Source organism: Cavia porcellus, unplaced genomic scaffold (genome assembly GCF_034190915.1).
Source record: "Cavia porcellus strain 051 isolate PalLab524CR breed Dunkin Hartley unplaced genomic scaffold, mCavPor4.1 scaffold_2, whole genome shotgun sequence".
NCBI lineage: Eukaryota > Metazoa > Chordata > Mammalia > Rodentia > Caviidae > Cavia > Cavia porcellus.
The window spans coordinates 37,098,011-37,123,523 of record NW_026947485.1 but is presented as its reverse complement, the minus strand read 5'-3'; the positions used below and the strand labels follow the sequence as shown (position 1 = coordinate 37,123,523).

The 25,513-nt window shown below is 46.7% G+C and overlaps 1 protein-coding gene across 1 annotated transcript in view; it reads right to left on the bottom strand.

Moving 5' to 3' along the window:
• The window catches only part of Podxl (podocalyxin like), a 46,122-nt gene that overhangs the window by 4,738 nt on the left and 15,871 nt on the right, over nucleotides 1-25,513 (bottom strand). The window contains exons 2-7 of the mRNA XM_063234215.1: nucleotides 5,571-6,173; nucleotides 4,186-4,436; nucleotides 3,780-3,881; nucleotides 1,299-1,446; nucleotides 993-1,054; nucleotides 628-795 (exon numbers count right to left, since the gene is read on the bottom strand). Of these exons, the coding sequence (XP_063090285.1) occupies nucleotides 628-795; nucleotides 993-1,054; nucleotides 1,299-1,446; nucleotides 3,780-3,881; nucleotides 4,186-4,436; nucleotides 5,571-6,173 (1,334 nt within the window). The remainder of the gene's footprint in view (nucleotides 1-627; nucleotides 796-992; nucleotides 1,055-1,298; nucleotides 1,447-3,779; nucleotides 3,882-4,185; nucleotides 4,437-5,570; nucleotides 6,174-25,513) is intronic.

The following is a 25,513-nucleotide window of genomic DNA, read 5'->3' as shown; positions in this document are numbered from 1 at the left end:
CAAGGTCACACAAAGAACAAAGGCAGAGCCAGGGCTTACGCCCTGTCTTTCTGCTCCAAAATCCTATTCATCCCTCTAGAAATATATCCTCTTTGATAAACCAGGCATCAAGTAATTGCCATAAAAGGGGTGTTGGTGGTTTGGATCAAAAATGTCTCCAAAATGCTCCTGTGTTTACAGTCGGGCTTCTGGAGGGTGACTGGATTGGGAAGGCCCTAACTTAATTAACTCACTGACGAATTTAAAGCCGAATGGGCTACTGGGACAGAGGGTCTGGTTGGAGGAAATAGGTCATGAAGCATGCCTTCGAAGGGTGCATCTCTCTCTGGCTCTTCCTCTCTGGTTTCTGGGCCCCCATGAGTTGAACAGCTTTGCTATGCCACACCCTTCCACCATATTGTTTCTGCCTTGGAGCCAGCCAACTGTGGACTAAAACCTCTGAAATCTGAGCCAAACTACGAAACCCCTTCTCCTGTAAATTGTGAATGCCAGGTATTTTTGTCCTAGCAATGCAAAAGTTACAGGCGGGGTCTGCCTGCCAGAAAGGCCCCAGTCCACCCACTTTCCTCTGCTGCACTATGGAGTAACAGAACGGCCGCTGCCTCAGCTGGAGCAGGAAGAGCCCACCTGATCCTTCCTCTGAGAGAAGCGCTGGTGGCAGCAGCCATAGAGCGCTGCAACGAGAAGCAAGAAGGATGCCATGCAGACAATGGTGATGATGAGGGGCATACTGTAGCGGTCCTCAGTCACTTCTGGTGGACCATCATTCCCCAGCCTCATGTCACTGACTCCCAACTGGCCAGAAAAAAGTTATTTAGTGAAAATGCAGGTTGGTCTCCAAGCTCCCATTCACTTGTGAGTTATTCTATATGGGGTCTGTTGCCACCACCCCACTCTTGGTGGCCCAAGGGCTCTTTCATCGGTAGGGGACAATGGACTTCCAGCAGAGGCTCCTGACCCACTCCTCCCAGCACACAGTGGGGCCCATTTACCTCTCCTAGTTCATCCCATTGGTCCTTCAGTGATTCATACACATCGCTGGGAGGAAGATTTGCTGTGGGAAAGAGGAAAAGCTGTACCTCCAGAGCTGAGCTCTGAGTGACATGAGGTTGGAGGTGGGCCCCAGGGAGAGGATATACTTACAGTTCACAATCTCTTTGGTGGCCCTTGGGAAGCACATAGCTTGACCCTGCTGAGGACTTTGGGTGGCACTGCCTGTCCCTTCCTCCAGTGAGGTGGCAGGCTCTTGCCTACCTCTTCCCACCCATACAAGTGTGGGACTCCTGCCCCAAACTCACTCAGAATGCTGATGTGTTTGACAGCCACCGCATTGCTATAGGGAACAGGTCCTAGCTGTACAGTGCAATCATCTTGACTAGGGTTGAAGTTGTCTTTGACTGCTCGGCACAGCACTGTGACCAGCTTCTCGTCAAGGAGATCCTCATTCTATTGTAAAGAGAACACAGATGATTCCTGAGGCGTCATGGCAGCAGCCCAGGCTCAGGGAGCTCTCCTGGTCACTTCCTCCCTCCACACTTTGCACGTGCCATGCCCCACCCTGCCAGGAGTCGAGTTCTGCCCTGGGCAGTCCTGGCTGGCTCTCTACACCTTCCAGCTTTCATCTTGCCTATGGCGCATGGTGCCTTTCCCTTTAGTGCCACTTTCCTCCCTCCAATCTTTTTGCAAATCAAGAGTTGGTGGTCTGTACCACGGTCTCCCCCAAGACTGCACAGCACCTCATCAGTGAGTGGCGGGTAGGAGTTAGGAGGATTCAACGCCCTGTCGAACTGCACAGAACCGAGACCTCAGGAATGGGGGACCACAGCTCCCAGAAGGCTGACCCTCTGCCCGTTACTAGGCTAGGACACTGAGGCCACAATCAGACTGTCAAGGAAGGCCAAGTACCACTGCACAGAGCAAAATAGGGATCCTGAAAATGCATAGGAATTGCTTTATATTCAGTACAATGACAAAATGTGGTCCACGTTTAGATTTTTAAGATAAGTAATGTCAGATTGACTCAAGCATTACTATTTATTTATTTATGTGCCAGGGATCAAACTTACAACCCTCACTTGCCAAGTAGGCGCTTGTGCCACTGAGCTAAATCCCCAGCCCAAGGTCCAAATTTTTAAAAATTTTATTACAGTAAAAGATACACCGCCATTCATCCCACCCCTCCTTCCTTTGAAGACACTCATCCCATCATTCTTGCCGCTTCCTGAAGTAGTACTAGAAACCTTCATGAGTGTCTTCTGTGGTGTTGCCTTGCTAATGGCTGCCTCAAAGACCTCAACTGGTTAAAAATGTTCCCTTCTCGTAGTCCTTTCCACTTTGGAAGAGGCAGAAGTGCCAGGGTGCCAGACCCAGTAAATAAGGCGTCCGAGGGCACCGACATGTTTTGTGAACCTGACTTTTCACTCACGTCACCTGGTAGATGCCGTCCCTCTATGTTTGGTCACACAGTTAAGGTCCTCAGAAAAGACTTCCGGAACTACTTCAGAAAGCGGCAAGAAGAACGGGCTAAGTGTGTTTAAAGCAAGCGGGAGTATTTTAAGGAAGATTAATGACAAATGGCTTCTTACTGTAATAACGTAGAAGAATTGAAGGTTCACTGGATAGTGTTCACCCCTTCTGTATGTCAGCAGGATGAACATGGTAACATGCCTGGGTTTCACCTGTGACTTCCTCAGGCTCTGCAACACTCCACCCTAACAGGAGCAGCCCTGTGCTTTCCATCTTTCTTTTCAAGAACAGAAAAATTCGGGCTGGGGATTTAGCTCGGCGGCATAAGCGCCTGTGAGTTTGATCCCTGGTACCGATAAAAAAAAAAAAAAAAAAAGAACAGAAAAATGCTTCTCTCAAACAATACACAGCTAGGCAAGTATAGCCAAAAGACTGTCCCCAGCGTCAACCAAGGCCATTCCTGTTGTGTCCCTAAAACCTCTTCTGGAGAGCACTCCTCCCTTTTAAAACTCTTTTAGGCAAGCGTATGTTTCTAGAAGTTTTTCTTGGGAAATAACAGCAGCATGGATGCCCAAAAGAAAACAATGACAAATACAGGCAGCATTAAAGCCTTGTGAGTTCTCCAACCTAAGGAAACCAAACCCTATTGTTCCGATTCCTCAGGAGTGGTTGTAAAAATATGCACTAGCCAGGAGAGGGCAGCAGCGAGCCAGAGACTGCTGGCACTCAGCTCCAAGGCTCTCTGCTAAGAGCTGTGCATCTCAGACCCAGGGAGGCTGGAGTCTGAGACAGCTGCAGCGGCTGCTACACACATCCTCTCTCACACACAATGTGTATACACACACGCCACCCACAGAGCAGGAATGACCACTGGTGGCGTCTCCCTCAGGTTCAGTGGGTAGGGGTAGAGGGGGTTATTATCTCCTCTCCAGGACACACACAGCACATTGAATCAAACTCATCTTCTGAAAAAAAACCCACATTCAAAGAGACTGACTTAGTGAAGTCACACCTGGAGCTGGAGGCAAACAGGAACCTGGATCAGGCTCTCTTGCCCCTCACACCACCATGAAAGCGGAGGAGACCTGGGTCCCCTTCCTGGCTCCCAGCAGTCCTGTTGGTACGCCCTGACTTAGAGGTTGGCTTGTTGCTCTGTGAGATGGGAAAGAGCCAGTCCTCACGCAAACTGACGCCTCAGTTCCTTTCACGAGGGCTGTGGTACCCTTGGCCTCCCCTTGCCGAGAGGCCTGTGAGGCCTGGTGACCTACACAGATGGGGTCAGGGCTCTAGTGAGTAGTGTTCACAGGACTCACGCAGTGGTTGCTTCCCAGGTTAGCTTCTGAGTTGGTTCCCTTGTTTGTCAAGTTCAAGACGAGCAGCTTGTCGATCGGCTCCTTGAGAGAATCACAACGTACCTGGAAGAAGCCACAGCATAGAGGCTCATGCAAGCTGGAGGGTCTTGGACTCTCCCCTGGGTGGGTGACACAGAAATGAAGAATTTGTGACAAGCTGGGGGCCACTTCAGACCAGGTATGTCCTTGGTGACCCAGTTGTCTAAGCAGCTTTAGAAGAGAGGGGGACAGACAGGAGAGTGACAAACAAATGGACAAAATCTCTTCACGGCCCAGGAGGAAACCCGAGTTGGAGCGTGGAGGGATGACAGAAATACTTTTCTTTAAATCCGGGCTCTTTTTTTCATCCTACCCATCACGGAATTACCGTCTTATTCCCAAAAACCCGGTGCGTAGTGTGTATGCTGGGAGTTGAGGGAGCTAAAACAGTGCTGAGGCTTGTGGATCCCCTGACGCTGGGCACAGCCACAGTTCCCGTGGCAGAGTCCTTCTGCTGTGGCGTCACAGTGGAAGAGTGTGAAGAGCTGGGAGGCATCAGGCTGTCCGGCGTGGGGCTGGCCGTGGCCGGCACCTGGCTGGCTGGCTGTGTGCTGGCGGTCTGCTGAGTCCTGGTTGGTGCTGTAATGGGGGAAGCAGAGGCTGTGAGAAAAGAGAGTCAAACTCCGCAGACGATGGGACAGTCTTTTTGGCTTTAGAACTCCTGCAAGCTGGAGCCACCAAGCAGGCCGTGAGGATGAAGGCACAAAAGTAATGAAATAGGGACCATACCACTTTACAGGACAGAGCAAACTAGATGAGCTAGACTAAGAACAAAACCAAACCAAAAAAGTCACAACAGTGGTATCCCTGGACACAGCTAACATTTACCAAGCACAATATGTGGTGTCAAGGGTGCTTTCTAAAGAAAGGGGCCATCGTTATACCCATTTTACAAACAGGGGGACCGAGGCTTAGAGGGACTTGATGATTTGCCTGAGGTCAGGTGCCAATCCCGTTGGCAGAGGAGGATTTGAATTCAGACTCGTCCACCTCAGAGACCTGCTTTCCCTGCAGGACATGACCACTGTCTCCCGCTGTGGCAGGCTGTGAGCTCTTTCAGGATGTCACATGAGCTTCTGGAAATGCAGAGTCTCACACTTATACCCAAAATTCTGGTTCAGCAGATCCTGAAATGGGTCAGGATTTTGAGATTCACAATCCATCTGTAGAATCTGAATTTAATTTACTAGACTAAGACCAGCACTTCAAAAAATAGTAAAAGGAAATGGAACAGAAAAGAAAATATCAGAACGTATAACATACAGTGAGTCCCTAGTTCATCAAACTTTACTTCACTGATGCATATTATATGTGTGTTTTGGATTATAACACAACATTCATGTTTCTGTGCTTCTTATGGTGTACTGCCATCAAACAGGTCTGAGAAACGCTGTTCTAGAACCTTCTAATACCCTACCTCCATCACCATGCAGTCTTGCCTGTGGCTAAGACCGCTGACTTGATTATGTGCTCGCCTGGGCAGGATGAAACATGGAACTCTCATCAGCATATGTGCACTGCTGGCCTCTGCTCAACCCTGAAATAGCAAACCAGGTCTGAACGGAGATGAATGAAGGATACCAGATGTTTCACTGTCATCTAACCTGCATTTTTAGTGGATCAGATGATTGAGTGGGGTAAGGGAAGCCCTGAAGAGTTTCTTCTTGCTTGGAAAAGCAAAAATAAAAACAAAACCACCAAGATCGTACTTACTTGGAGTGGTGAGCACACTCTGGGCTGTGGTTGTGAGACTAGAATCAGGCAGAGGGCTGGGACTGCTGGGAAGTGTGGCAGAGCTGCTCTGTCTTTGAGAAGAGATCCCTGAGGTCACGGTAGTAGTGTCAGCTGGTGGGTTAGAACTTCCTGTACTGAGCAGTGAAGGAGTAGGAGCGGAAGTTGTGGTCTTCAGGGTTGGAGCTTGAGATCCAGAGGCTGTAGGTTGGCTTTCAGAAGTGGACAGCGATCGTGTGGTAGTCAGGTTGTCTGTGTTGCTTATGCTCCCAGGCCTGGCACTGGTGGCCGCAGTGGTGGAACTGTCAGGGCTCCCACCATGTGGGCTCACAGTAGCTGGAGCACTTGTGGTACTTGAGTCAGAAGATACAGTCACAGAGATGTTTTGCAGAGCTGAGTCTTTAGAAGTTGTAAAGTTGCTTCCCACAGCTTGGTCCGTCTTTGTGATGCTTGAGGGCTGTACTGTGGAAGCCACTTTGGAAGTAGTGGGAACTGAACGTGAGCTTGGCTGATGTGAGGATGTAGGAGATGCCCCAGGTTTTGTAGATGCCCGTGCTGAGGCAGCTGGGCTGCCAGAGGAAGCTGCTGGTGCAAAGATGACACAAGGCCAAGTCAGGCTACCACCAGGCAGAGTTTCTCTCCAGTTTGTTCCCACTCCCATCTCTAAGTTTGCCTTGCTGAAGGCCTGGGCCCCCCTGTACCCTGAACTTTCTGGAATTCCAGCCCCTCCGGGAGGGAGGCTAAGAGGGACACAGGGGAGGGAAGTTCCACAGAAAAGGAGGGCAAGGCCAGCTGAAGTGGCCACATGGAGTCTGCAGGGGTCCCTGCCCTGTCTGCCTACCCACATGCAGCCCCTCAAGTCTGTCCATAGCTCCCCATCTCTGCAGTGCCTAAGGCAAGGCACCACAGAGACCCACGGGCTGCTGCTTGCTGAGCTGGCCTGGCCCGTCACCTTTCCCAGGGAAGTTATAAGCAGCAAGAGACACTGTGATAAACTGAAGTCACATGAACGACAGTTTCAGTGCCATTGCTGTGCTACTGGGACAAGGACACAGTGTTGCTGGGCTCTGTGCAGCATGATAGCTTTCTCTGGGGGGAGAAGCCTGGGAAGGAAGGACTTTTATTGATTTACCAGATTTAGCGAGAGCACTTTTGTATGACAAGTCTTTTATGTTGGACCCTGCAGAGACAATGGTGGAAGACACAGAACAACTACTGCAGGTTTTGGTGACTACAGGGAGAAAGTGAACTAGGAAATGACACAGAGGGCAGGTAATTAGAGGGAAGGAAAAATGGCCCTGCAATGACTGGTAAGCTAAGGCCAGAGGAAGACAAGCAAATGCCACAGGGTGGGCAGACAGTCCCCTGACAGAGGGAACACCAATATAGGAACAGGGGCCAGGAAGATACACGTGCATGGAAAGCAGCCACAAAAGGAAAGAATGGCCCAGAAATGCAGGAACTCACATGTAGGAAACTTCTGGTTCAAACCAAACTTTTTTGAAAGTTTCAGAAGGACTCTCTTAAAAATCATATGCAACAGCCAAACCAAGTGGTACATTCCTGTAAACCCCAGTACTTGGGAGTCTAAAGCAGGAGGACTGCAAGTTTGAGCCCAGTCTGGATAACTCAGCAACTTAACACGTTAGCAAGACCCCTGTTTCAAAATAAAAAATAAAAAGGACAAGGGCTGTAGCTCACTACAAAGGCCCTGAGTTCACAGAGGCCTCCAGTACCACCAAAAAAATTTTAAAAAATCGTATGTAAGCCAGGTTCAATGGTGTATACCTCTATCCTCAGCACTCAGGAGGTCAGCACAAGGGTATCACAGATTCAAGCCCACCCTGGGCAACTGAGTGAGTTCAAGGTCAGTCTGGACTACATAACAAAAGCCTGTCTCACAAAAACAAACAAACATATCCTAGGTAAAATGAAACATTAAGTTCAGAGACTTAATAAGGATTTTAAATTTTATTCTAGCCGTAAACAGAAGTCACCGATAAAGCTCAAGAAAGGAAGTAGTGTAGGCTGAGAAACACAGGTTTGCTTGCTGCTTTGGGGTTCCTGAAGGTCAGAGGGAGAAAATCTGCAAGTGGGAAGACAAGCCCTGAGCAGTCTCCCCAGAACTCATGGAAATAGGCCAGGCATGGTAATGGAAGGCTGAGGCAAGGGAAGGTCTGCTGTGAGTTCAGAGCTAGCCTGGACCACATACTGAGTCCTGGCCAGGCCACTCTGGACTACATAGCAAAACCTTATGCTGAAAAAAGGTCAGAGATGACTGAGCAGTGGCCACCTGTGGGCCACTATGGATATGGGGATGAATGGAGGATGGAGTCAGGGTATCAACTGCTTCCTTATGCAACAAGTGGAGGGAAAGAGAGTCTGGCAGTTTGGATTCCTGGTTTCCCACCAAGAGCAGAAGGGAGGCCATGGTGAGACAGGATGTTGCCACCTCAAGGCCACTCTCTGTGGCCAGCTGGCATCTATACGCTTCTGTCTGGGCAAATTTTCACCCCAGGAGACTGACGGCGGTGGCAGAAACTGTCCTTAACTGGCACTGAACGTGCCAGCCTTCCCCATGGCAAGCACAAGCACCCTGCGCTGGGTACACTCCTGCCAGCTAGGGCGGGAAGAGACTGACAGTGGACAGTGAGGAACACATTAGTGCGGGCAGTGTCCCAATGTCTAACACAAGGAATTCTCTTATTAAGAAGCACAAACGTATCAAGCAGTTGTGGTTAGCAGAGTTTCCAGGATTACTGAGGAGGATCCATTGGAGCCAAAGGCAGTCAAAACTATTTAGGGGCTGGGGATTTAGCTCAGCGTCATAAGCACCTGCCTTGCAAGCAGGCGGTTGTGAGTTTGATCCCTGGTACCAATAAAAAGATAAAAAAATTAAAACAAAAACAACTCTATTTAGGGAACAGGATTCTAGTACCTAGCTATAGTTTGCCAGGGTCCTCCTGCCCCCTTTTTTGCTGTTTGTTTGTTTTGCAGCAACAAGGTATTGGATCCATGGCCTTCACACCAAGATACTTCCCCAGCTCTTTTTATTTCGACACACAGTCTCACTAAGTTGCCAAGGTTGGGTTTGAATTCCTGATCCTCCTGCCTCAGCAGCCCCAGAGCACTGGGATTATAGATGTGCTACCACCCCAGCTGGATTTTCCCTTCTCTAGGTCATAAAGTAACTCTTTTTCTTCCTCTTCCTCTTCTTCTTCTTCTTCTTTTTTTTTTTTTTTTTTTTTTTTTTTTTGTACCAGGGATCAAATTCATGACCCTGTGCCTGCCTGGCAAGTGCTTATGCTACTAAATTCCCAGCCCTAATGGTGCCTCTTATAATTGATAGCCACATGGTGTCCCGTCAAGAGGTACTAGATTGCTAAGGGAGGTGAGACATCAACATGGCTGGGGAATTAGGGAATTTAAGAGATGAAGATTGGGATAGGTACTTTTTACTGTGGTGATGAGCTGAAGTCAGTGTTTTCTCCACTCAAACTACTGACATTTTGGAATAGAGTCATCGTCTCAGTTGCAGGAAGTTATCATATACATTATAAGACATTTTGCAATATCTCTTGCCTCTGTCCATTATATACAAGTAACATACACATAGTCTTTGTTAGCTGGGATAACTAAAAATGTCTCCAACTACTTACTACCCAAAGTTCCCTCAGGAAGATGAGTCACTACTCAATAAAACTACTGGCTTAAACAAAGAACGACGGAAACAGCCAGGCACGATGGTGCACACCTGCACCGTCAGCCTCTTGGCAGGCTGAGGCAGCAGGATCCAAGCATGAACCCAGTTAGGAAAACTTTACAAGACGCTGTATCAAAATCAAATATTTTATTTTAAAAAATATAAAAAGGGCTGAGGATGTCACTCAGTGGTAGAGCACCCCAGGATTCAGTCCTCAGTAAGGGAGAGACAGAGAGACCTTAAATTCCTAAACCCTCTGATCTAAGCACAGAATGAAAACCAGAGTCTTTCTAAGACCACACTAAAGGGATCTCTCATTCGTAGCAGAAGGGCTGAGAAAGCCAAAAGCTGGGTCTCACAATCGCCACATTACAGTGCTGACAACGCATAGCCTCACCATGCCTCTGATGTAGAAATGGGACCCTGAGAATATGATGGTGATTCAGGAGAATGCAGGTAAATGAGACCACCATAAATCCCCAGCTCCGGTGGAATTCACTTCACCTGCCGCAGACCCCACTGCTGTTCTGTCTGATGAAGCTCTGCCGACCTCGCTCAAGACTCAGGATCCCCCCTGCCCCAAGTCACTGCAACAGGCACCAGAGCTCCTCAGTATTCCTACCATTCTTCATTTTCTTCACAGACCCCAGTATGTCCCAGCGGTACAGAAACACAGTCTGACCGAAGAAAATGCTTGTGTGCTAAAAATACTTACAAAATATCTAGCAAATATGTATAAGGACACTAGCTCAAGGAAGGATCCTTTCTATATCAGACTGGATCTGCCAATGTGAGAACACACATCACAGATTTTACATTCAAAGTGCGGGTTCATGCAGCTAGGAACATTCTGATTGCTTTCGTAGTTAGATGACTACAGCCTGAACTCAGTGGCAGCCCACATGAAACAGCTGAAGCGATGGTGCCAGCACACAGATTCACATTCTGGAAGCTCAGTCTCCAATGTGACAGTGTGGAGAGCTGGGAGGAGCTTTTTAGAGGCAGGGGCTGATGGGAGGTGTCTGCATCTTGAACACCCTCAGGAGTTGGTTAGTATCCCAGGAGTGGATGAGGTCCCATGAGGGCAAGCTATTGTCACAGAAGAACCGGCCCCCTCTATCCTCCTAATTCCCTTCTTACCACCTGAGCGCTCTCTACCATGTGTGCCTGCCACATGCTACCACCTTCCAACAGACCTTCATGGAGAACTAGCCCCAAGCTGTTTGGCTTTCTTAAGCTACCAGAACCAAATTGACTTTTTTTCTTCATAGTCGGCCTCTGGTATTTTATTACACAGAAAAAAAATGGGCTAGGACAGTAGAGTTGCCAAAAATTCTCTGGAATAATGTGTAAGAAGAAATCCTAAGTACTGGAGCAAGACAAACATGAAATGTTTGTGTTACATGACCTGCTCACTATACTCTAACTTTGCCCCTGAGAAAGCTCAAATGTCACACCCTTCACAAGGCTTTCAAAAATAGAGTATTTCTTGGGTTCTAGGATATACATCTGGCACGTCCTTGACATGAGGATATATTTTAAATGACTACAGGTGATGTTAAACAGCAGTTTGGATTTTTTTCTAAATGATGGATAAAATAACAGCACATCTTAGAACTGAGTGTCCTGGACGTTACTGTCCATGGGATGCTGGAGCGCTGTTCAGGTACTGTGAGAGCTCTGCTGTGCCTTTTCCTCACTGGTCACGTATGTTAGGAGGAAATGCTTTTGATTCTACTGAGGTGTGGAAACCAACTTCATGGGTGGTAGAGGCAAGATTAGAATTGACTTTCCAGGAAAAAGAGGTGTATGAATACCCAAGGGGCAGCCACTCCGGCACTGCGACGGGAACAGTCCTCCAAAGGGTATTTTGAACAGTGGCTAAGAAGTCTTGTGCTCTTGAGGTTCCAAACATGGGCAGCTCACTAACTTCTAGCTCCAGGCCCAGCAAATGGAGCCCTGCGTTGAATGACAACAGAGAACGCAGCCATTCATCCTTTAGTGAACTGCACTCCTTTCAAAAGGCTGATCTGACAAATGGCTACCCACTGGCTGGCTTCACACAACAGAAATGAATTATCTTGTGGTTCTGGAGGCTAGAGGTCTGAAGTCAGCAGAGCCATGCTCCCCAAGAAGACATGCGGGAAGAACCTTTTCCTGCCTCTTCTAGCAGTTCTTGGTGCTCCTTGGCTCACAGCCTATCACACAATCATCTTTGATCACACATGGCCTCCTTCCCTCTGCATCTCTCTTTTTGGGAGTTTGAAAGTACTGGACATCGAACCCAGGGCCTTGCACGGACTCTATCACTGGGCTACACTGCAGTCTCCCCTCCTATTTATACACCTGTTTTTGGATTTAGGACCCATCCTGATCCAGTATGAGTTCACCTTGGCCTAATTACGTCTACAAAGACCCTCTTTCCAAATAAGGTCATTTTGTTTACACTATCAGAGCTTAAGATTTGAATGGTATTAAATCTCATGAGAAGCACGGTTCTCAATTACAAGCATTAATAATCAACTCTGCTTTAAATAGAAAGCATTTTTTTTTGTTTGTTTGTTTTGAGACAGGGTCTCACTATACAGTTCAGGCTGGCCTTGCACTCACTATGTGGCCCAGGCTGACCTCAAACTTGCAGCAATCCTCCTGCTTTAGCCTCCCAAGTGGTGGGACTATAGGCATGTGAAACCATGCCCTGGCGAAAGTGAATTAAAAAGATACTTAGCTAATAAAATACATGGGCTACCTAAAGTATCAGGCTTAAGTCAGAAGCAGTGACCACACCTCTGGTCTAGTGAGGCCATAAATGAAGCACAGGCAGCTTCCGTCTGCAGCCCTGCCACTCTGAGGACTGGATATGGATTCATTTCCCAGCAATGCGGCCCACAGGGATGCTGTCAGAATGAAATCCTTCCATTTCCTTGCATGGCTGGGCACCCCAGGGACGCTCCATAGTCCTCCCTGCTTCATTATTTAGTAGCATGAAGGGTTTGTGACAAGACAAGTAAATCATGCACTTAATGTTTCTTGGCTTGGCCTCTACAGTGAGTTCTGTAGGGGATCCCTGTGTGGTAAGGAAGACATTGAGCTCATGGACAGTGCTGCTAACAAGAAACAAGGTAACTGGAACCACATGCAGATCAATGCATGTCTGCTTCAGTCACCTCCTTGAGCCAGGTGTGGTGGCGCATGCCTGTGAGCCCAGCACACTTGGAGACTGAGGGGCAGGAGGGTTGCAAATTGAGCCCAGTTTGGCAATTTCATGACACCATGGCCACGGTTATTAGCCCATGAGATAACCATCATAATGAACCACCTGACTCCCCAGCGCCTCCCCCAGAGGAGACAGACAGCCTCCCACCCCAGAGCACCCCAGCAGGTGTGTCTGAGTGCCTTCTGCCTGAACTTCCAAGCACTGATTCCATGTTCCTACTCCTTTTGAGTCCCTAACCACTGGTTTATGACATTAGCTATGAATTTGCTCATACCTCCCCTCAGTGTAATAATACAGTCCTATAGTCATAAAGTAAATAGGTAGTTAATTTTTTCTTCATATATAAACTCCAAAACTGTATTCAAGGATCAATTAATTCCAGCCTTACCCCAACTTTCCATAGCAGGCTATTCTGCTGTGATGCGTGTATAAAGGAGTCTGTGTGTGACACTCCCTAGACAAAGCACGAAAAGTGCAAACCACAGGAAAACACCCATAAATTTGGCTGCATTAATGTTAAGAACTTCATCAAAGGAAACCATAAAACTTAACAGTTTCAGCTAACAAGAATAGAGAGCTGAAAAGAATTGCACTCTACTCTTAACAAGAAAAAAGCAGAGAAACTAAAGTCACAAATGGTTCCCTGTCTCATCAGGGAACTGAGGCACAAGGAAAGCTACCACTCTACCCATGGGAGGCCCCTGCTCAGCCTCCAGGTGACTTCAGGAAGAATCAACCTGAGCATTTGCTTTACCAGGACAAATTTCAATAGGACTATCCAGGTATACTTTTGTCTGTCCATCTGTCTATCTATCCATTCATCTTTGTGGTATAGGTGATCAAACCAGGAGCTTTGTGCTTATTAGGTAAGCAGTTTACCACTGAGCTACTACTATACCCACAACCCCAGGTAAATTTTTCAATGAATTCCTAAAGGCTGAGTATGGGTCAGTGTGAAAGGAGCTGTGGACAGTGGAAGGAGTCCAGAAAGTGCTTAGAAGGAAGCCTTGAGAAATTGTTCCCTGTGGGCGGGGATGGATGAGGAAGAGACTGGCTAATTCTGGGGATTCCAGACAGCCCCACATCCTGTGTGTTCAAGGCAAAAAGCTTTCAGGTGGCATTCAACAAAACCTTCATTCTAAGTGCACTGGTGGAAGCCCAATGCAGCTGAGGAAGAGAACAGAAACAATAAAAACACTTGTTAAGGGATGTGTGCTAATAAGCATTAATACCTAACAGCACTGGTGAAGGCCACACGGTCAGCAGCAAGTTCCCAGTGCTTCTGTGGGGTTTAATTCTAACCTCAGACGATATCCCCTCCTAGTCCCACAGTTTTGCAAATGCAAGTACCAGTGGAATGGTTACGTGGAATTCTGCTGGGCAGAGCATGAAAAAAAGACCTACAGCCAAGCAGGGAGACAGAGGTATTTCTACAGAACTTTTCAAGCTCTTGCACACTGACGGTATCCACAGCAACAACATGTTTTAAACCTGACCCCTGATTAGAGTAATACAAACTCTTACACTAAAGACACAGCAGAAGAAAAGTGCTATGGTTGCCCTAGGTAACCACTAAAGGGCTGATTATAGACTTGTCTATTCTGGACATTTCATGTAAAATGTTATCAGTGGTCTTCTAGGACCAGCTCCTTTCACTTTAGCTTAGTTTTCAATCTTCACTTTTGTTTTCAAAGTTCATTCTTTTTTTTTTTTTTTTTTTTTTTTTTTTTTCCGGTACTGGGGATCGAACTCACGACTGCCTGCTTGCAAGGCAGGTGCTTATGCCGCTGAGCTAAATCCCCAGCCCCTTCATTTTTTTTTTTTTTTTTTTAATGTTTATTGAAAAGCAACTAAGGGGCTGGGGATTTAGCTCAGCGGCATAAGCACCTGCATTGTAAGCAGGCAGTCGTGAGTTCGATCCCTGGTACTGATAAAAAAAAAGAAAAAGAAAAGCAATTATACTTCCACTTCATGGTAACAAATGAAAACAAAACATATCAGTTATAAGAGTATTAAAATATTAAAGTGATGAATTTCACCACAAAATTTACAAGAAAACTAGAAAATATTGCAGAGAAATTGAAAATTTTGAGAAACATATCAAGGTGAAACATTTGAAGATGACAATTTTCTATGCAAATCCAAAAGACCTGAAATCATTAAAAACCATTTTGAAAGGGAAGAAAAAACTCTGGAAGGCTAACACAATATTATTTCCAGAATTAACAGATACTTATAATATCTTATTTAGTCTTTCAGCTAGGGAGACAATACAATGCTTGCACATACGGGTCTGATTTATTTCGAAGTTCGTCCACATGATTGCCTGTTGCAGTCCCTTATTACTTTTTATTGCTGAGTGCTATCTTATTGTATGGATCTCCCATGTTTGTTTTATCTACTTATCCATGGATGAACATTTAGGTAATTTCAGCTTTTAAACTATTATGAATATTTGCTGCTAAGAACACTTGTGTACATTTTTGTATTAACATGTTTTCCTTTTTCTTGGATATAGATCATGGGTTAACTTGGAGTTCAGCACTTTGAAGAACTGGGTTGGTGATATAGCTCAGCGGCACAGAGCCTGCCTGGTAAGCACAAGGTTGTGAGTTTGATTCCGGGTACCACAAGAAAAAAGGAAAAAAAAAAAGAACTGTTGAACTATTAGTGGCTGCTCCACTTTACATGACAACCACCAATGTTTTCTGGATCCAGTTTTTCCACAGCCCAGCCAATAATTTCATCTCTTTTCATGACAGCTGCCTTGGAGGGCATGGAATAGTATCTCACTGTGGCTTTGATTTTCACTCTCCTAATGGCTAACAAAACTAGCAGTACATAAAAAGGACAACACATAATCGCTAAGAGAGACTCTTCTCACAGACAGCTCAGAGTTTGAAAATCAACACAATTTATCACAGTAACAAACAAAATAGGAAAAACCTTATAATCATCTTCTGATTTTAAAAGTCTCTCAGCAAACCAATAATAGAAGAGAACTTCACTGACCTAATAAATATATTTCCTACAGCTAATGTCAAAACTAAATGGGGACAAATGAGTCCTCAAGTTTTCCTCAAGTTTGAGGAAAAAAGAAAACCCTGTTACCACTCCTATTACACTGTGCAGAAACCCCAGCCAATTCCATAAGGGATAAAAAATTCTTTTAAAATGCAACACTAAAAAGACAATCCAATTTTTTTAAGGGTAGAAGATCTACAACGAAAAATACATTAAAGTGGCATGGGGATTTAGCTCAGCCGCACAGAGCCTGCCTGGTAAGCACAAGGTTACAAATTCGATCCCCAGTAAAAAAAAAAAAAAAATTAAAAATGATACACATAAATTGATGTTTAACATCAGTAAGCATTAGGCAAATGGAGATTAAAACTACAGTGCACCTGTGCGTGACAGTGCACACTGATAACTCTAGTATGCTGGAAGGCAAAGGCAAACGTAAGTTCCAGCACAGCCGGATTAACTTAGTGACTTAGACAGACCCAGTCTTAAAATTTAGAAAATGAAAAATAAACAAATAAATAAGTAAGTAAAGGAAATAATTCACTACAAAAGCCCTGGATTTAATGCCCAGTATCACTGAAAAACAAAGACAGAAATAAAACAACAACAACAAAAACCCCTTACAGTGCAGTATCATACAGCTACTAGAACAGCACGAAAACTGACCACACAAAATGCTAAGCAGATGCTCTCATACACGGCTGGTAGGATGCACTTGGAAAATACTTCAGCAGCTTCTCTAAAGTTAAATATACCATGACCATATGACCAAGTACTTCCATTCTTAGCATTTACACAAGAGAAAATGAAAACCTTTGGTCACACATAAACCTACATGCAGATGTCTATAGCAGCAGTGTTTATAATACCTCCAAATTACAAATCACCAAGATATCCTTCCCCAAGCACATGCATAAGCAAACTCTGGCGCCTTCATTCCATGATTACACAACAGTGAGAAGAAATGATTGTGCAACAGTAAGATGGTGTGTTGATTCACAGTACTATGTACATCAACCTAGTATTTTTTTAAGTCAAAGGCTACACAGTGTTTGATTCTGTTTATATGATATCACAGAAAAGGCAAAACTTTAGGGAGTGAGAAGATGCCTCTTTCTCACCCCATAAAGTTATTTTAAAGACAGTGGAATATATACATGTGTTTGTGTGCTTGTGTGCATGCCTACACATGTGGGTGTGTGCACAGCTGCACATGGTGGGGGGGGTGGTTCTAGGCTGATGGATACAAGACCTGCATTTGTTAAAACCCACAAAACTGTACCCCCAAAGACTTAGTTTTACTTAACACAAATTGAGAAAGGTAAGCAGTGGAGATGTTTAAGAAATCCCAGGACATAATGAAGACTAAGAAAACAAGTTTAACTATATTACATACAAATGTATAACATAACCTCTGCAAAGTGTGTGGGGAATGAGCACGTAGTTTGCTCTGCAAATGAAAAAGCTGGCTCATTTCTCTGTAATTTAATTATTTATTCAACCCTCCAATACATGTAAAGTTGGCCTGAAGCAAATTACCTATACCCTTGAGAGAAACCATTTTACTACTGTACTTAAAATACAGTTTCTATACAGGTGTTTCCTTAGGTTACAGCATTCAGTCACATCAGTCCTTTTCAAAGGAATCAAAAGAAGCAATTGAGATGGGGAGGAGGCTGGACGGAGCCAGAGATGCTGGACTTGGATTCTTCACAGAGCCGAGATGTCTTGATTTATGATAGAAATAAATGTAGATGTGTGTGCTCACATAGGAAAGTACACAGAAATGTCTTTCCTAGCTGTGTCCACTGGCAGCATCTGGAATGGTGACAAGCCAGCAGCGCATGGTACAGAATGCCTGATTTTCTCTAATACCTTGCTCCAACAAATGAGCTGGGCTCCCTGGGGCAATGGCTGGCTCTAGTGTGAACACAGAAAAGGTTAAGAAGTGCTGAAGCGTCTTTCTTATGATGCCAGTACTCCAGGAACTGCTCTTTGAAAACGCAAATTCGAAAGACACAGGCACCAACCTGACAGAGGTTAGCTCCTAATGCCTCCTGAAAGAGTTAGCTCCTAATGCCAAACCTGGAACAACTTAAGTAACAAAATTTTTAAAATAATTGGAACCAAAGAACAAATTTTCTTAAGTCCATTCTGATGAATGACTGAATAAGTAGAAAGAAAGAAAGAAAGAGAGAAAAAACATATCACCTTTACCAAAAGAAGTATTCCATAAAATTTATGCCATTTCCTCCCAAACTTTTACAAGAAAGCAACAGATGAATGGATAAAGGAAGTGTGGTGTTTACACATAGGGAAGTATTACCCTGCCACAAAGAAGGATAAACTTCAGTCATTTGTAGGAAAATGGTTGCATCTTAGAACCATAATACTAAGTGAGATACATCAGACACAAAAGCTTAAATATCTTATTTTCTTATATGAGAAATGCAAAATATAAATAAAAAGCAAACTAAAAGATGGATAATAGAAAGTAAGGAGATGGATCATTCTTTTTCAAAGGGAAAGGGAATCAGGAGATGGAAGAGGAGGGAAAATGAAAGAAGGAACTAAGATGTGTTAGGTACATGTACCAACTCCACACAAGAAGTGTACACATTAAGTGCTGCACACATGTACTAACAAAAAAAAAAAAAAACAAACAGAATTTTGCACCCTGAAAAAAAGGAAAAAGACCAAGAAAATCAAGGCAAAAGCAAAAGAAAAAAATAATCCAAGAGAAAAAAAGATGAAGTATTTCACAGAAAAGGGAGCACAAGTAGCACATGGGTATCAAAAAATATTAATTAGGAAAATACAAAATAAGAAATTATCACTTCATATGTAATACCCTGTAAAAAAAAATTAAGTCAGACAATGGATACCAAGAATATGAGATAGTACAGACTGGTATGCAACTTTCCAAAATAGTATGGTGTTACCGGGTAAAGTTAGACATGCACACCTCTCTCCATCCACAACTTTGAGTTATGCCAGGTGTTTCCCATGGGGAGATGCACAAATGCCTGCAAGTACTTTTATATTGGTCCCACACAGATAGGAAGCAAATGTTTAGCGACGGCAGCACAGAAAAGTAAGCTGTGATATTTGTGTAGTGCAGTGCTGCACAGCACTAAAACAATGGGCTATCTCTTAATTTGTAAACATTAATTCATTTTTTTAAAAGCCTGCAGCGGGGTGTGGTGGCACATGCCTACAACCTCAGCATTCAGAAGCCTGTGAGTTCGAGGCCTGCCTGGACTATCTAGTGAGTTTGAGGACAGTCTGACCCTGCCTCAAAAAAACAGCACAGTGGACAAGTATACTTACTTGATTCCATTTATAATGTTTCAAAATCTGGGAAAACTAAATCACATAGATTTTTAGAGACAGAAATCAGAAAATATTTCTAATACTTTACAGGGAATTTAACAATGAAAATAATAATAACAGTTTTGCTAGGAAGAAACAGGGAGATGCAAGGACTTCTGGTGGTTTTTCATTTTTTGTTTTTCCTTTTTGTCATGCTGGTGACTGAACCCAAAGAACACTGAGAGCTCCGGCTCCAGCTCTTGCTATTTTATTTTAAGACAGAGTCGTGCAAAATAGTGCAGGCTGACCTTGACCTTGGGATCCTCCTGCCTCTGTGTCCTGAATAGCTGGGATCACAGGTGACCAGCACTGTGTATAGCTTGACGTGCCGTTTCAATGGGCACAGCACAGGCAGCAGCTTGACTCAGGCCGGCTGAGGAGGGCCAAGTGTAGGCGTGTGCAGGCGTGGGCAGCGCATCAGTTGTCAGGGGAGCACAAAAGTGTGGCAGCAGATGGAGGGAGCCGGTGCAGACACAACAGCTTGGGTTTCTGTGCGAAGCTGGAGGCAGCAGCACAGATAAGGATGCTCCTATTTTGATGAAGCCTGGTTATCTGTTTCTCTCTGCTGTTTCATAAGCTCCTTAAGATACAGAGGGAGGGGCTGGGGATTTAGCTCAGCGGCATAAGCACCTGCCTTGCAAGCAGGCAGTCGTGGGTTCCATCCCCGGTACCGATAAGAAAAAGACAAAAAAAAAAAATTAAGATACACAGGGCACACATGTGTGTGGACTCAGCGCACACAGTGGGCCACTTCCCGCTTTGAAACACCAGAGAAGGAGAGGCCAGGTACTATGCACACAGGTACCATGTCACTTAGATGTGGGGAGATATTACAGTGACAGTGGAAGAGTGTCCAACTTCTAGCTCCTGTTTCTCAGTCAAGTCAGATGAAGTCAGATTCAGTGCTCTGGGTGAAATGATCCAGGAAGAGAGGTTACTTGTGAAGGCCTGAGGAAAAGGTGTGAAAACTCCTGCTGGAAACCTCAATGAGCAACAGAATTCCTGCAAGACCTATTAAAATGCTGACCAGCCAGGGATTTATTTAGCTCAGTGGCTGTAAATGCCTGCCTAGCAAGCGCAAGATTGTGAGTTAAATCCCTGGTACCAAAAAAAACCCCAAAAAACAAAAAACACTGGCCACTGGGCCTGGCTGATGTGTGTGTGACTCAGCTGGCTGGGATGGAGCATGAGGATTTGCTGCTGTGGCTACAGGACCACACTCTGAGAATCAGCCTCCTAGGCAAATAAAAGCTGATGGCCAGGGAGTATCTGGTGCCAGACTGAGGCATGGGATCATGAGTTTAAAAGGAATCCAATCAGCCAAATCCTGGGAGTCTTCTCCAGCAATGTCTAGCTGCTTGGGCTCTATTGGGCAAGCAGGGTGGCGAAGGGGATGGCTTGGGGTCTTGTGTCAGGTGTAGGCTGAAATTGTGGACTAGGAAAGTGCAAGATGGATAGATGGGGAGAAAAGCTCACAGACTGAGAAAGGCCTCTGCCTGGCTGTCTCAAGTTCAAACTGCAATATAGATGTACAGTCTGTCCTCCATAGCCACACAATCCACATCCCTGAGGTCCACCAAATTCCACACCTGGAATCTCAGCAAACTGAAAAGCTAAGGCAGGAGGACCCAAGTTTAAACCCAGCCTGGGAAATTTAGCACTATAGTGAAAAATGAAAAAAGACCAGGGATTTAACTCCGTATGAAGGCCCTTGGTTCAATCCCCAGTACCACTAAAAATATGCCCAGACTGTGACTATGTTGTGCTCCCTTATTACTCCTTAAAACAATATAGTATAATAATTATTTGCACAATATTTACATTATATTGAGTATTATAAATAATCTAGCCATGATTTAAACAATGTCGGAAGATGTGGGTAGGTTACATGGAAACTGTTCCATTTACATAAGAGACTTGAGGATCCTTAGATATTAGGGGAAGGGGAGGATCCTGGATGCAGTCTCTTGCAGATCCCAAGGGATGACTGCCTGAGCAAAGGCACTGGAATATAGATGGGTGGCGGTGCAAGAAAGGAACGTCAGCAGCCCATTTCAGAAGCAGGGCGGTCTACGGTGGCGATCAAGCCAAGGTTGGCAAAGCGCAATGGGTGAATGGTGTAGAGTAGGAAGGAGTCAGGAGACAGAGGCTAGGTTATTTCACTGTTTCCAAGTGGGTCCACAGTCATCAAGGATGAGAATGACGACATGAACTGAGATGCAGGGGACAAGGCGAAGGCTCAGCAAGCAATGCAGAGCACAGACGTCAGCAGATCCTGGCAGGGAGGAAACACCACGGACACCGGTGCCGAAGGCCAAGCCAGCCACGGTAGCCGGGTGCCGGGTTCCTGGCAGTAGGTGGAGGATGGGAGTGGGAGAAGGCAGACTTCAGCCTCCACCCCTGGGGAGAGGTGAGGGCCTGTTTCCGCCTATTCCCAGCCATTTCCAGACCTGGGACTGACTCGCAACTATTAATAGCTGGAAAGGAAGCTGGAAAGAATGCCCCAGGAAGAGGGCGTGTGGAAGGCAGGCAGGAAGGCAGCGGGACAGAGGCTCCAGGCCTGGACACTGGTGTCCACCTCTCCTTCCTCACTCACCCTCAACTCTCCACCCCAGCTGTCATCTCCAGGGAAACAAAGCCAAAAACTCCAAGCGGAGAGCCCAGGCAAGACCAATGAATGTCTTCCTAGACTGTGGTGGAGGGATGTCTGACCCCAAGGCCCCAGGCAAGCCACCTTTCCTCTTGAAACACATCTGTAAAATGAGCCAAGGACCCTTGGGATGCAGAAACACTTGTCTGCATATGCTACCTTCAGAGCCATCTGACTGGCACTGCGGGGGACTTCTTGTAGGCCTCCCGTGGGTCCAGGTGAGACCCTTTCCAAGTGTCACCCAAACTCAACATGCACTAGGAGCTCCTTCATTCCCAGGAGGAGCTGCCAGCCATCAAGAATGACAGCTTCTGACACTGTCTGAAGCCAGCCAAGCAGAGGTCTGATCCCTGCCAGTCCCCCAGGATCCCTCTTCCCAGACCCCTGCTTGGCTGCTGAGCCCTCAGTGGTAGCTGGAGAAGACTGTGGAGGAGAATGGACTAGAGGAGCAGGGTCAGCAAGGGGTCAGGGGCTGCTCTGCTGGCCTGGCCTAGTCTTTCCCAGCCCCTCATTGTCAGGCCCTCATTTGGCAACACGTTATGGTCCCACCTCTGAGCATCTCAGGCTTTGTCATTTAATCAGGACTCCTCAGCCGGGAGAGCCTTAACAGTTTGGTCATGATTCCCTGCTACTGCTCTCTTGGTCAGCTGGTCATTCATTTCCTCCCACCCAAAGGGCCTCCGAGCCTAGGGTGCAACTTCTGGAAGTTCTGTGCTCTGGGGTCAGCCCTGGGGGCATCAGTAGTGTTATGCCCATGCCATACAAATGCTTGTCTACTGTGGGCTTTCCTAAAGCCCCCACCCTGAGTCCTGCAAGGTTTTAGCCAGGTATCAGTGTCCCAGAGGGGATGCTTGATATGGGGAAGCAGCATCAACCAGTGTGGGTGGGCAGAGGGCTCCCTGGGAGCTCGGAGAGGGAAACTCAGTGACTTCTGCCAGCCATCTCTGGCTACCTCCCACGTCTGCCCTAAGCCTGGAGAGTACTTGGACCCTCTCTGCCTTTGGGGTCCTGCATTGGCTTCCTGGGTTGCCACAAATTGCTGCAAAGGCTTCAGACCACAGAGACGCAAAGGTCTGAAAGGAGGTGTCTGCAGGGTCACGCACACAATAAAGGCCATGAAGAAACATCCATTCCTTGCCTTCCCTGCCTCTCTGGACTGCCAGCATCCCTTGGCTCCACGCAGCAGCACAGCCTACTCTCTGCCTATGTGGCTATGTGATTGGCCACCTTCTACTGTGTTTCTTACAAGGATTTAATCCCTGCCCATATGCTCCAGGATATTCTCATCTCAGTATCCTTAATTTCATCTGCAAAAATGCTTGGTCCAGAAAAGTAAACATCACAGGCTTCAGAGATTTGACTTCCATGGGGTAGGGGTGAGGGAAGCATGTCTTTGATTTGCCATGGGTCCCCGGCCAACCAAGAGGGATAATAATCCCTGGCATTGTTCCCTATAGCTTTCCCTGTAACTCTCTAAGTGACCTCCTTCTTGGGCTAGTGACCCCAAAGAGGGCCTGCTCAATTTCCTTGGCTTAAGAAATGACAATGTTCCCCTCTGAAATGATGCTGAAGCCCCAGTCTCAATGGCATTAGAAGGTGGGGCCTCTGGGAGATGATTAGGGTTAGATGGGTCATGCACCTGGGGGCCCACAATGATTAGTGTCTGTGGTAGTTTAGATTCAGAATGTTCCCCAAAGGCCTCCTGGCCTCATAGGTGGGGCTCCTGGAAGGTGACAGAATCCTGGGAAACAGCCAACTGGCTGTGAGGAGGTGAGGCTAGGTGGAAAGAGGCGGGTCATCTGGGGCATTTCTCCCTCCAGCTCCTCCTCTTTCTGTTTCCTGGACACCTTAACAGGAACAACTTTCTTCCTCCCAGGCCTCTCCACAGTGCCCTTTCGCCCAGAGGCTGCCAAGCTAAAATAAACCTCGCTTCTTTAAGCTGTGGGTGTTGCTACGCGTTCCAGTGATGAGAAGTGACTAAGGGAGTGTCCTTGAAGAGGAAAGGAAGCACCAGAGCTGCTTCTCTTAGCCATGTAGCCATGTGAAGACACACAGGTAGGCAGCCATCTGCAAGCCGCGAGAAGGCCTCAGTAGGACTTGACCACACCAGACTTCTGACCTCCAGAGCTGTGACCAAATAAATTCCTGCTGTTTAAGCCTGCCTGGACACAGTATTTTGTCATATCCTAACAAAAGCCTGAGCTGACAAAGAACCAGCTCCCAGACGCAGCCAGCAGGAAGAACAGGGTCCCCAACCCTCCCTCGTCAGCCCACCCCGGCTGCCTGGCTTCTAGCTGCGCTCTGGCCACTCCCTGTCCCTTCCTGTTAGGGACTGTGAGTCTTGGTGACTCTAGGCAGTAGGACAGCGGCAGGAGTGTTGTCAGCCACCTTCCCTCAGCGTCAGCCACCCTTGTTTTTCAGCATCGCGTCTCCCAGAGGGCTGGTAGCAGCACCCTGAGGGGAGATAATTCCGGGAATTCTTCAACACTGGGGCTGTTCTCCCCTTATCAGCTTGTTTCAGCTGGCCTGCTTGGCACTCACTTCCAGGGCGGGGCCCATCTGCCTGTGTCCCAGGGCAGGAGTGCTGCCACTGTCCAGCGTGTGAGTGAGGCCACCATGGTGGCAGAGACCCAAACAAGTCATAGCTCCGACCACTTTTCCTTTTCAGGCCATGATTCCTCCGTCTTCCCCATCCCCTACACCTGAGAGCACCCCAGCTCCTGTCTCCAACGCATCCATGCCCCTGTGACTTACTATGACAATGGAGGATTGTGGGAACAGCTGGGTCACCTGACTTCAGGTCTGCACTGTGTGGCCAGACAGGGTCTTAAAGCACTGATTTGGCTTCCCCATCTGTCAAAGTAGGCAGGCAAGTCTTAAGAGGAAGTAACTCGTACCTCGAGCAATGCCTGTTTGCCCTTCCCTTCCTGTTACAGAGCTGTACTGATCTCCTCCTTCTCCATGCTGAGGGACACGTGTACCTGCACAGGCTGTGACAGGGTGAGCAATGGTAGACACGAATTGTAGGACCCAGTGCTCTTCCCCCACAGGATTCCTAAGGAAGCACCAATTCTAGGAGGTAAAAAGCATGGCAGCACCAGGGGGACTGTGGGCACGAGAACACCCAGACAAGGGTTAAGTCTGAATCTGCTGGTGGACAAAGAGGAAACTGAGGCCTGGGTGGGCCCAGCTCCAGGAAATACGTCCTCCCCTCCTCAAAGGAGCCTGAGGAAGGCAAGGAGAGGACAGGAAGGAGGGGCTTCCTGCTGTCAGCCTGGGGCTATGTCCTGACAGTGACCTGAGACTCTGCTCCTAAGGAAAGGCTTGCCAGCCAGAACCTTACCTAGAAGAGATATGTCAGGCCAGCTGGGCTCCCAGTGCCAGTAACCCTGCTCTTAGCAGGAGGGCTACAAAGCTCAAGGAGTCCAGGCAATTCAGTGAAACCTTCTATCAAAACTAAATGTTAAAAAGGCCGGAGATGCAGCTCAGTGTGAAGGCCCTGGGTTCTATCCCTGCTATGACAAGGAAAAAAAAAAAAGGATGCAATTTAGGCTAAGATGTAGCTCACTGATACAGCACTTGCCCAGCATATGCAAGGTCCTGGTTTCAATCTCTAACACTGAAACTAATATAAAATTACAGTAACAGTGAAATGGTATACACACACATATAATTAAGACAGGTTAACTGGCCAGTTCAACCCCATAGCCAGCAGGTGGTCAAGGGGTGGAGCGCTGGTCTCACCAAGAGGCTTTCTCTCAGGATAGCACGTGGCTGCAGAACATCTCCCACTGGTGAATGACAACATATAATGAGGGCTGACAAACTTTTTCAGGAAGGCACAAAGGCTCAGTCACAACTACTCATCACCACTGGGAGCCCAAAGGGAATCCCAGATGGTCTGTACACAATTGGGCACAGCGTGGCTGTCCTTCAATACAAGTTTATTCACAAATCTA